Source organism: Apis florea, unplaced genomic scaffold, assembly GCF_048593485.1.
Source record: "Apis florea isolate Af1SG1 unplaced genomic scaffold, ASM4859348v1 contig_2897_pilon, whole genome shotgun sequence".
Lineage (NCBI taxonomy): Eukaryota > Metazoa > Arthropoda > Insecta > Hymenoptera > Apidae > Apis > Apis florea.
In genome coordinates this window covers 3,724,657-3,735,850 of record NW_028256665.1, presented here as the reverse complement: position 1 = coordinate 3,735,850, position 11,194 = coordinate 3,724,657, and the positions used below count along the sequence as shown (strand labels likewise).

The window sequence follows — 11,194 nt, the reverse complement described above, 5'->3', positions numbered from 1 at the left end:
AAATTTTGTTCTTTTGCTTAAGTTAAACGAGGGTATATTTGATACGAATATTGCAAATTTATAAGATTTTAAATTTAGTTATTAAGATTTAGTTTAAGTTAATTTAAGATTTCGTCGATGGACAGCGATGAGACCTTTTAGATTGTAATTTTTTATTATATTTTACCATATTAAGTTGAATTGCGATAATTGTAAAGATCAATTGTAAATATTGTATAATTTATTGTAAATAATTTTTATATTAATTGTTCTTTTCAGATATTTTTCTGATTATATTTCAGGTTTTTCTAATGAATTTAAATTTTGTATTAATTTCGTCGACATCCCATATCTCGTCTGAAATCATGCGACAATTATTTTCAAAGAGAGAATAAATAATGGAAAAAGGACAAAAATAGATTAAAAATATTGAAATTAGCGCCATCTCCTGAGTGTTGCAAATAAAACGTAAAGAAAAGATAGAATAAAAATTAATCTTCAGCGCCATCTTTTGAATGCCAAAAATATTATTTTAAAAAGGTTAGGTAGAATATTTATCAATAAAATAAAATTGATGAATTTTGTTTTTAAATTATATTAATCTATTAATCTAAATACGAAGAACAAAATATTTTATATAAACTATATATTCAATAGAAATAAATATATATCTATATAGAAATCTAAAAAATATAAATTTAAAATAAAATTCATCTTATTCGTATAATAATAATTATATGGAAGAAGTTTTGCAATGTTTTATCTCTAATTAAAAATAAATGATAAATTTATTAGAATATAATAGACTATGAATATACTTTGCTATCGATAAAAATGTACGGTAAGTTTGAAAATATTTCAAAGAGATGGTACTACTAGTTATGTGTTAAAAATAAATATTTTTTATATGTTATATGTGTATATATAATGTTTTCATATATGTTCACGTATATGTATATATTTATTATTTATATTATTTAATATCAATATTATATTATAATAATATAAAATTAATTATCTTTATTAATTATTATCAATACGAGATATCGTATTAATTACAACGATATTTTATCGAGATAAAATATAATAAACTAATACGCGTCTTATACGCAAATCTAAATAAAAAAAAAATCTGATAAAATCTAAAAAAATTCATTAGATATTTATTAAATTAAATATTAATTTAAACAAAATAAAAAATATTTAATTTTAAACATTTTATTTTATATAAAATTTAATTTTATTTAATTTTATATAAAATTTTATAAAATTTTAATACATGAATTTATTAACATATTCTTCTATATACATAATTACATTCATTTAAGATTTTTGTAAATGATTCTGTCAATAATATAATTATACAAAATACATTTTATAAATTTTTAATTTTAATTGATCAGTAGCAAAATAATAATCAACTTAAAGTACAAAATGAAAATAAGAAAATCAATAAAATATGAAGAAAACATAGCACATAAGTAATAAAATAATGATGATTAAATTATTCAACTAATAACTAAAATATTTGTAAGAACATAAAAAAAATCTGTATTTTAGGGATACAATTTCCTATCTTGATGTAGCAGTTATTGTCTATTGAAAGATAATGGTTTGTATTTAACTATCAATATGTACGTTTTTTACTTTATATTACTTATACATTATTTATATATTTAAAAATATTTTTATTAAATTATGATATATGTTTATAAAATATTGTTTGAAGATGCATACACACAGCAACAAAATATGCAAAAAAAAATACCTATACACTTATATTAAAAATATGTAAAAATCTCAAGAAAACATAAAAAGATAATAAATATGGTTAATTATAGACTTTTATTATTAGTATAAATGATATAAAGTCGAATACAATTAACAAAATTACGTTCCGGATGACAGAGGTGATACTTTTTGTATTAAACATAGAATTTCATTTATTCCGATATCTCATTCATTAATAAAAAAAAAAACTTATAATATATATATATATATAGTACATATCAGAAAATATTTTCCTGTCAAATAAATGTTTTTGAACGTTACATATTGTGGGCACCACGCTCTTATTGCATCCGGTTTGTACTTAAAAATAAATATTATCTACTAAGAAAAAAGATCTCTTTCTTTTATATTTAAAAAGGCACGATAACGACTAGGTAAAAATAAATGGTATGCCAAAAATAGTTCGATCTCGTTGACAAAATTATTCGTGCTTCTTATTCAATGAACTAGTAACTCTGATATAATGGACAAATAAGTTTTATATGAAGTGCAAATATATAAATGCAATAATTGTTTCAATAGTCATGAAACGTTTCGTTAAATTTGATTTAAACATTATATTACAGAATATTTTCTCATATGTTGTACATATTTCTATAAATATAAAGTACTAATATGGTGTTGTGTATTCTGTTTTTAATTTCTTCTTTATTATTTTTTTAAGCAAAATATATCATTCAAGACATTATATGAATTCTTTATATTAATGAAATCTTAGAGACTTGTCTTCTAAATAAGATCAAGTATTTTTCTGTATCTTTTCAAGTATTTTTTTTTTAAAACGTGCTGTTAGAATTCTTAAGATTATTTTATAAACTTATTTTCACATAAGGCGACAAAATTCCTCTCCTTGAGGATCACCCTGAAACAAAGAAAAGAATTTTACTTATATAGAGAAAAAATCAAGATGACACTTCACATGAACCCAACTAGCATATGATATGATTACACGACATTACAAATATTATTCGACAATTATTCTTATTAGAATCTTAAGCTAGTATTAATGAATGTTAATCTTTTATTAAAAGATTTATGAAAGCAATGAATGTTGTGCGTTCATTTCTGCATACGTGTAAAAATATACACACATGCATGTTTTGAAAATGTACCCGCACGTATATGATATTTATTCACGTATTGATAATAGATACTACATGATAGATATATTTTTGTTCTAAAAATAAATTAATTTTTCGTTTTAAAAATAGAATATAATGAGTGATGTATATTCTATTGACATTTCATGATAAAATCATTTGATAAAAGTACATATGTATTGTACAAAAATTATATAAATAATATATAATAAAATTTATTAGATATATTTTTATCAATTGATTTGATTTAATTGATTTTAAAATTTTTCTAATTAAATTTTAATAATATATAATATGCATGTACCAAAAATATTTTATAAATAAGTTCCTTAAAAAGTTTTTTTTTTTTATTTTTTTGTATAAAACAATATTGACATTCATGTATCTTAATCAATTTAGTAAATTAATATAATAGCAACAAAATAATAAGAATTATATGTTAATAAGTTTTAATATTTAAACGTTTTAATCGATATAAATATAACTAAATAAAAATATCAATAATATTGTGTTAATAACAATACCAATAATAAAGAATATCAAATAATAATAATGTAAATTTATATAAGTAATAAAAAGATATATCATTTAAATATGTATCTTAAAGACAATGTGGTTAACTAATGAGATGTTTATATTTTAACAAAGTATATTATATTATTTTTAACACTTATGAAATTTTAGTTAAGCGTGAGCATGAAAATAATGTGCTGTGAAGAAGAAAAAACAAAGCAAATAATTCCTTTAATTTAAAGCGCGAATGACATTAATCATTGACGACTATTTTAACGTTCCATAAGTTGAAAGCAACTTACATAAATCGACCCAGAAGCGTTCGCTCGCCCACTTAATATGGGTAGAGATATCTTCTCTATGGAATAAGAAGATACGTTGATGATATATATCCCGATTTTGTTTTATATTTACAATATTATATCTAATATTATATCTAAATCGAATATTTAAAAAAAAATGTACATGTAAAGCAATAAATGTAAAACAAATCAAAATATTTTATAGCCACATTGTCTTCATTAATCAATCTACTAAAAAAAAACAAATAACTTGTCGAAATAAAAAAATTATCAATCATTTTAGAATTAACTTCTATGTTTTCATGCCAAGTATGGACATTTATAAAGCAAGAATTAATAAATAATTTTTTATAAATCATTTTTATGATAATTTTCACTTATATGTCCATTGTTTTTATTACAACTGTTACTGATAAAACACAAATATTTTAAAAAATAAGTAATACTAATACTTATTCCCAAAAACAAAAATAATTTTTTTGATATTTGTTTTAGCTGTGGATAAAAAAAATAAACTTGTAATTAAAATCAAGTATTATAATATTTAAATTTTATTAATACGTATCAATCTTGATTTCTAGTTTTATATTATATTTAAGTATAAATATTATAACATACCTGTTGGTGATGTAGTTCTTCAGAAGGTCGAAACCCCAAATTTTCCCTATGTCGAGATAGAGAAGTAGACAATTGTTGCCTTTTACATTCTGAACTAGCCATTTCCTATTTTAATATTAAAACATTAAAAATATTGCTCATATTTAATATATAAATTAATATCGACAAAATTTAACAAATACTTACTTCGCCTTCGTTATTAAGAAGTATAGTCGTCATAATATCTGCTGTAAACCATTTTTGACCTTTCATGACAATATTTGATGGTGGTTCATGTGAAGCACCAATATCAGCTGACCATACCATTACAGTGGCTCCTGCTTCTAACTTTGCAGTTCGATGAAATTTAAATACTGTTTCAAGAGAACCAGCCTTACGAATAATTTGCCAACCACTAAGTCCCATTTCCTATAAAAAGTAAAAATAATATAAAAACATAATTGAAAGTGTTACATGTAATATAAATAAATTATTATGCATATTTATACATTTTTTACAATACTGAATATTTTATTATTTATTCAATATTTTACCTTGTTGCCTTTGTTTGTTAGTTTTACAAATCGTCCTTGAGGATCAGCTTCTGTAATTTCTATATCTCCTCTAGATGTTCCAGATACACTATAATCAGTACTAGTACGTTCTTCACTTTCCTCTAATAAAGTACGTTTTCGTTTTCCACCTCTTAATGGAGTATGTCTTGAAGGTGTAGTTCTACCACTAGATGCTGTTGAACTTGATTGCACTGGATTAATATTTAATCTGTAATTAAATAAATTTTTGTAGATATTAAAATAATATAAAGTAATAATAAATAATATTAATTGTATTACCTGGATTCTTCAGATTCTAAAAGTTTTCGATATGCTGCAATTTCCAAATCAAGACCAATTTTAATATCCATAAGATCTTGATATTCTTTTAATTGTTGAGCCATTTCATCACGAATACGTGCTAATTCTTCTTCTAGAGATGCTACACTTTCTGCGTGACGAGCTTTCTCATTTTCACGTAAATTTTCTAAATCCCTAAATTAAAATTTGTGATTTTAATGCAATTCTTTTTAAATATATCCAATCAAAATATAAATCCAACTAATTTATATTACCTTATTCGTGCAGTGAGAGCATTATTTGCTGCTTCCAATTCATTAATTTTTTGATTAAGTGTGTCAATTCTTGTTCTTGTTTGTCTTAATTCTTCAACAGCTAAACTTGCTGCTCCACTATTACGTTGAGCATGAGCTGTCAAATTTTTAATTTTATTTTCATATAATAATTCAATTTCTTCTCTGTTAGCTCGCATTTGTGCTTCATATTGATCTCGCAATTCTTGCAAAGATTGTTGCAATTTAGCTTCATATTTTTCAGCAAGACGACCATCTATCTCAGAAATTTCAATCTAGAATAAAACATGAATAAATAAATCGTAAAAAATAATTTTAAAACAATCATAATATAATATTCTTAGATTTATTAAAAAATATTTATTATTATTAATGATTATTTATTAAAGAACATAATAAAAATAATTTTAATGTATATTTTATACCAATATACTAATATATTGATTATAACTATATACAATTTTATTTTTTAAAATTGATATTAAATATTAAAATATAATATCAAATACAAACCTGTCTTTTTGTTCGTGATTCTGTTAATTCTTGTTGGTATATTTGATCTTTAAAACTAATATCTTCCTTTAAACTTTGAATATTATTTTCAAGAACAATACGTTGTAATGTTTCTTCTCCTAGATGTTTACGAGCATCTTCTAATAATGCTTTTAATTTTTCTACTTCTTGTTCTAATTCTCGTTCTCTTTCAGCTAGTTTCTTACGCTCTGCTTGAGATTGATTAAATTGTGATTGTAAATCATTGTAACGTGTTTCATATAATAACAAGTTTCTCTCAGCTACTTGTAAATCCACTAATTTTTTATCTAACCTGAAAAAAGACAAAAATATTTACAAAATATATTAGCTAAAAAATATATAAAATACATTATAATTTTATAATGTATTAATATAATATAATTTATATAATGTGTTAATTAATTTTAATTATATCTAGAAATTTAAAATTTAAAACTTTATTAATAAATTAACACTGTATATATGTTATTTCCTCATACGTTATTCTTTATTTATTTATCGAATTTGATATATTTTCATATTAAAAAAAATATGATCATATTTCATATGCATATCCTCAACATATTTCCATTAAAAAATTTTAATCGTTTGAAACATTCCGGCAGTTGAGAGCAAGAGGTGAAGTTTCATGTTTCTATTTCAGGCAACGACCCACATCGAGAATTTTATTTTCTACCGCGGTGTCTTGAAACATCTTAATATTTCGTTACCTTAAAATATATAATATATCAACATGCAACTTATATATTTTATCCTTCTATACGATCACTTTCAATGTTTATTAATTTTTAAATGAATATTTGAATTAATTTTTATTTATCTTTTTTTAATTGATACATATTATAAATAACTGTAACAAATACAAATAACTAAATATAACTACAATAAATATTAAAAGTGAATAAAATAAAATGGATTTATAATATATATAAATAAAATTATTTCGAAAGAAATATTGAATTTATATTTTCATATAAGCATGCGCGTTCTACGATTTTATTTTTTTTTACAAATGCATATTTTCTCTATAATTATTTAATAATCAATATTAGCAACATATATAATTATATTTTATATAAATCTTATTAAACTGATAATTACAATAGATTTTACAAAATCTTTTTCACTTTTAAATTATTATGAGAAAAGTGTGATAAAGCAAAAAAGAAAAAATAAAAGTTTAGAATATATTTTATTTCAAATTTTATATTTTAAACTGACTACAACATTTGATGAAATATCAAATCATAAAATAAAAAATTAAATAAACCTGGAGACCAAAATTATATATAATCAACGGCAAACAACATGGATATGATACACGAATATACCCATCTTCCTTAACACACATACATGTAAATATAAAAAAACACGAAAACGAAATATATATATATATATATATATATATATATATATATATATATATATATATATTAATATTATCTTTCATTTCTTATTTTATTTATTAAACGAAATAACATTTCCCGCTTTTTTCTGATTTTATCTGTATTTTTATCGATTGCTCAATGCTTGCTCGAAAGGAGGTCAATGTTTTCAGTCGAGGTTATACATGCGGTTGAAAATGACATCACCGCCGCATAGTAAACGTGACACAATCACTCGTAGTAACGTCACGTTTCGAGTTAGGCACACCCAAATATTCGAAAACTTTGTAATGAATCTTATCAATGAAATAAATACTCTTATAAATTTGTTTTGTATTATATAGTAATAATATATTTTTGAAAAAATATTTAAAGATAATGATACAAAAGTAATGCATTTAAAGAATTAATGTTATTTTTAAATAAATTTCATTGTATTTTGTAGATTTAATATTTGAACTTTTTTATAGAACTCCATTGAATTTAAACAAATATAACTATATATATAAGTATAGAATAAAATTCATAATTTAATAATAAACAAGAATCATAGATGAAATTTTATTATCTATATATATATATATATAATATTTATATATTATGATATATCAATTGAATTATTTGTCATTATAATTGAGTTTTATATATATAATTAAGTTCTTATTGAACTTTGTTTTTCATATGTTCTATCAATTTTGTTGTGTTTATTTATTTACGTTTTTGTGAAGGTGGTATCGTGCTTGCTGATTGATATTTTGTACGAGACCGCCTTTTATAAAATTCATTTTTTGTTCTTAAAATTATATTTGAATAGATTTATTTGAATCATTGTATTTTCAAATCAGAAGTACCGGCTTTCTTAGGATATAGCTATTCAAATTTATTGTTATATTTGCCTAATTAATATTAAATTATTACTATAACTATAAAATATTTCTAATTATGAATAAATTACTAGTCCATTTCTACATTAAATTAATATATTTTTAAATGTATACTAATATAAAAATTTCTTTCATATTTAATACTCAAATATTTAAATTATAAAAAATATAATGTTTATCATTATATATTCATATTTTTTTAAGAAAATTGATATTGATATTATGCAAAAATTACATATATTTATAATATTGTATTTCTTTAAGAAATGTATTATAATTAATTTGTTTTATAAGTGTACTTAAATATATTTCATCATATGAAGAAAGATTAATTAAACAATTTGTATCAATGAATTTTTGCAATTGATTATACATATATAAAATATTTGCATTTCATTATATAGTTTGTATCCATTCAATATATGCACAACAGCAATTTTAAAATGTAAATGCAATGAATCATAATTAAAGAAGTAAAAAAATACTAGTACATACATAAAAAGAAATGCACGACAAATTATGTATAAACAATTATCTGAAAATAATTTTTATAAATTCCGAAAATAATAATTATAAAAAAATATTATAAACATGTTAATAATATTAATTAATTAAAAAAAATATATCAAATATATTGATTATAATTTATTAATTTTTTATTATTAACTTTTAAATTTCGCAATAATTTTAATGTCGTTTCTTCGAAATCAGAATTGCACGGAAGACGCATTATTATCAATGATGTAAGTTTGCAAGATTCGTCAAGTAAAATGTGTATTGTAGTTAAACTTTATTTTACTTATATATTTATTTTATACATATGAAGTACAAGATATAAATTGAAAATAATATAATTATTTTTTCTTTTTAAATTATAATAATATTGATGAAGTTTTCACAAGAAAATAATATTTAATGAATGTTTGATAATAAAAACTATAGAATAAAGATAAATATATTTTTCAAATAATAAATAATAAATATATTTTTTATCTACTTCAAATTAATATATAAAAAGCAATAAAAAGTAAAGTAAATTTTGTAATATAAACGTTATTATAACACTTTCATGTCCTTTATTTATTAGTGTTTATGTTTCTTTTTCTGTCTATGCATTTGAAGATAAACAATATATATTTTGTAAATATTTGCTGTTAGTGGGTGGTATGACGAAAACGAGTCTTTATGAATTTAATATTATCGATTCTATGAGCATTTGTTACAAATATTGCAAATAAATTTGAAAATATACTTTTGAAATATCACTCAAGTTTTATCAATCCAAAATTCTGAATTTTAAAAATTGCTGCACAAAGCTACTTATTATTTTATCATATTTAAAAAAAAAATTAAAAAAGACTCACTTGGATTTAAGTTCTTCATTGTTATCCCATAATCGTTTAGTATCTATCTCAAGTTTTGCTCGTTCTTTTGCAGTGTCATCCAATAATTTTCTTGCGTCGGATAATTCATGTTCGTACATAGACTTGATGTTGGATACTTCGCGGGTGATAGTCTCCTGGGTTGTCTGTACCTCCCGCGTAAGTCTAGAATTCTCGGATTCCAAATGCCGTACTTTGTCAATATAGCAAGCCAATCGGTCATTAAGATTCTGTAAATCTTGTTTTTCTTGGAGACGTGAATAACGAGTTGGACTCAAAGGACTTCCTGGTCGTTGTCCAATTGGTGTTGACGTAAATTGTGGCGACTGCACGTTGCTACTCGACGTCGCCGTGGTCTTCTTACTTGCTTTCGTTGACATTTTTCACAATAATTGGTTCTCTTATTGCACTATCACTTAATCTTGCACTATCGAATCATCAATTTAGTGCACAGTAACACCGTGCTTGTAAAAGATGCTTTTAACGAATAAAAAAACTACCGAAGTCCAAATGCTCTTGCCTTAGTCAACGGAAGAACTGTTTAATGATGACGCCAACATTAACGAAGCAATCTTCTTATGTGCATCTTTATATTGCGTTAGTAAACGCAATGAAGTAATGTGATTGGTTATGTCCAAGTATATACAATATTTGTAAGCCAATCATATATCATTTCCTTCTAAGTGCGCACCAATAAGAAAAGATTTATCTACTAGTGAAATGCGATAAACTTGAAAACAATTTTTACTAGAAAATCTATATAAACAAAAAAAAAACTTTAATTTTATTTATGAATTTTAAATAAAATTATTTTAATTAAATTAATTTTTTTCAATTATGTTATATCTCTTTCTAAGTATAAATTTTTATATAACTTATGAAATGTATTTACATTTGACATAACAATGAGATCGAATATTTTGAAAATAAAAGTATTATTAAATATAAATCAATTTCTTTTTTTATACTTAAAAAATTAAGAATCTAAAAGTCTTTCGAGATTCTTATATCTTCGATTAAAAATCATAATAAGTTTTTTGTTATTTAATAATTTTTAAATTGTTTTTATAGAAATAATATAATTAATTATAGAAATAATATAATTAAAATAGTTTTAAAAATAGTTATTTATTTATTATTATCTAAATATCAGTTTAAAATTAGAATTCAATTAAAAAAAAAGAGATGTAATATTTGTTAAAATATTTTTACTTACTTTAATGTAGTGGTAATAATTTCTTTTTTTCATATATAAAAAATATATCATTCAATATAATATATTGAACGATTAAAATTCTTTATCTTCGGATAGTAGATATCTATTATGAAGTAAATGACGACTAAAATATTTGGAATAACAATGACATAAGAATATAATTAAACCAATATAATATTTAAACAAACAAAAAATATTTATTTTTTGTATGATTTCTGTAAGTTAAAAATTAAATTTTAATAATAACAATTTTCTAAAATAATTAAAAATAATTGTGCACTTATTTATTATTATTTTTTAAAACTATTTTGAGATACGTTGTAAATAAAATAAATTCCGTTTAACATTTAGTTTTCAAATATTT

The 11,194-nt window shown here is 21.6% G+C and overlaps 1 protein-coding gene across 3 annotated transcripts; it reads right to left on the bottom strand.

Moving 5' to 3' along the window:
• Nucleotides 1–1,805: 1,805 nt before the first annotated feature.
• Nucleotides 1,806–11,006, bottom strand: LOC100865091 (lamin). Of its 3 annotated transcripts, XM_086907737.1 has the most exons (10): nt 10,831–11,006; nt 9,597–10,370; nt 5,943–6,255; nt 5,412–5,704; nt 5,137–5,331; nt 4,837–5,065; nt 4,490–4,711; nt 4,304–4,408; nt 3,686–3,741; nt 1,806–2,632 (listed from the first exon to the last, which is right to left on the bottom strand). In XM_086907737.1, exons 2-9 carry the CDS (start codon nt 9,992–9,994, stop codon nt 3,718–3,720), a joined length of 1,779 nt encoding a protein of 592 aa, XP_086763863.1. In that variant the 5' UTR covers nt 9,995–10,370; nt 10,831–11,006; the 3' UTR covers nt 1,806–2,632; nt 3,686–3,717. The 3 variants fall into 3 exon arrangements, with proteins under 3 accessions (XP_086763863.1, XP_086763862.1, XP_086763861.1); XM_086907736.1 differs by lacking the exon at nt 3,686–3,741; XM_086907735.1 differs by lacking the exons at nt 1,806–2,632; nt 3,686–3,741 and adding an exon at nt 3,894–4,180.
• Nucleotides 11,007–11,194: the final 188 nt, after the last annotated feature.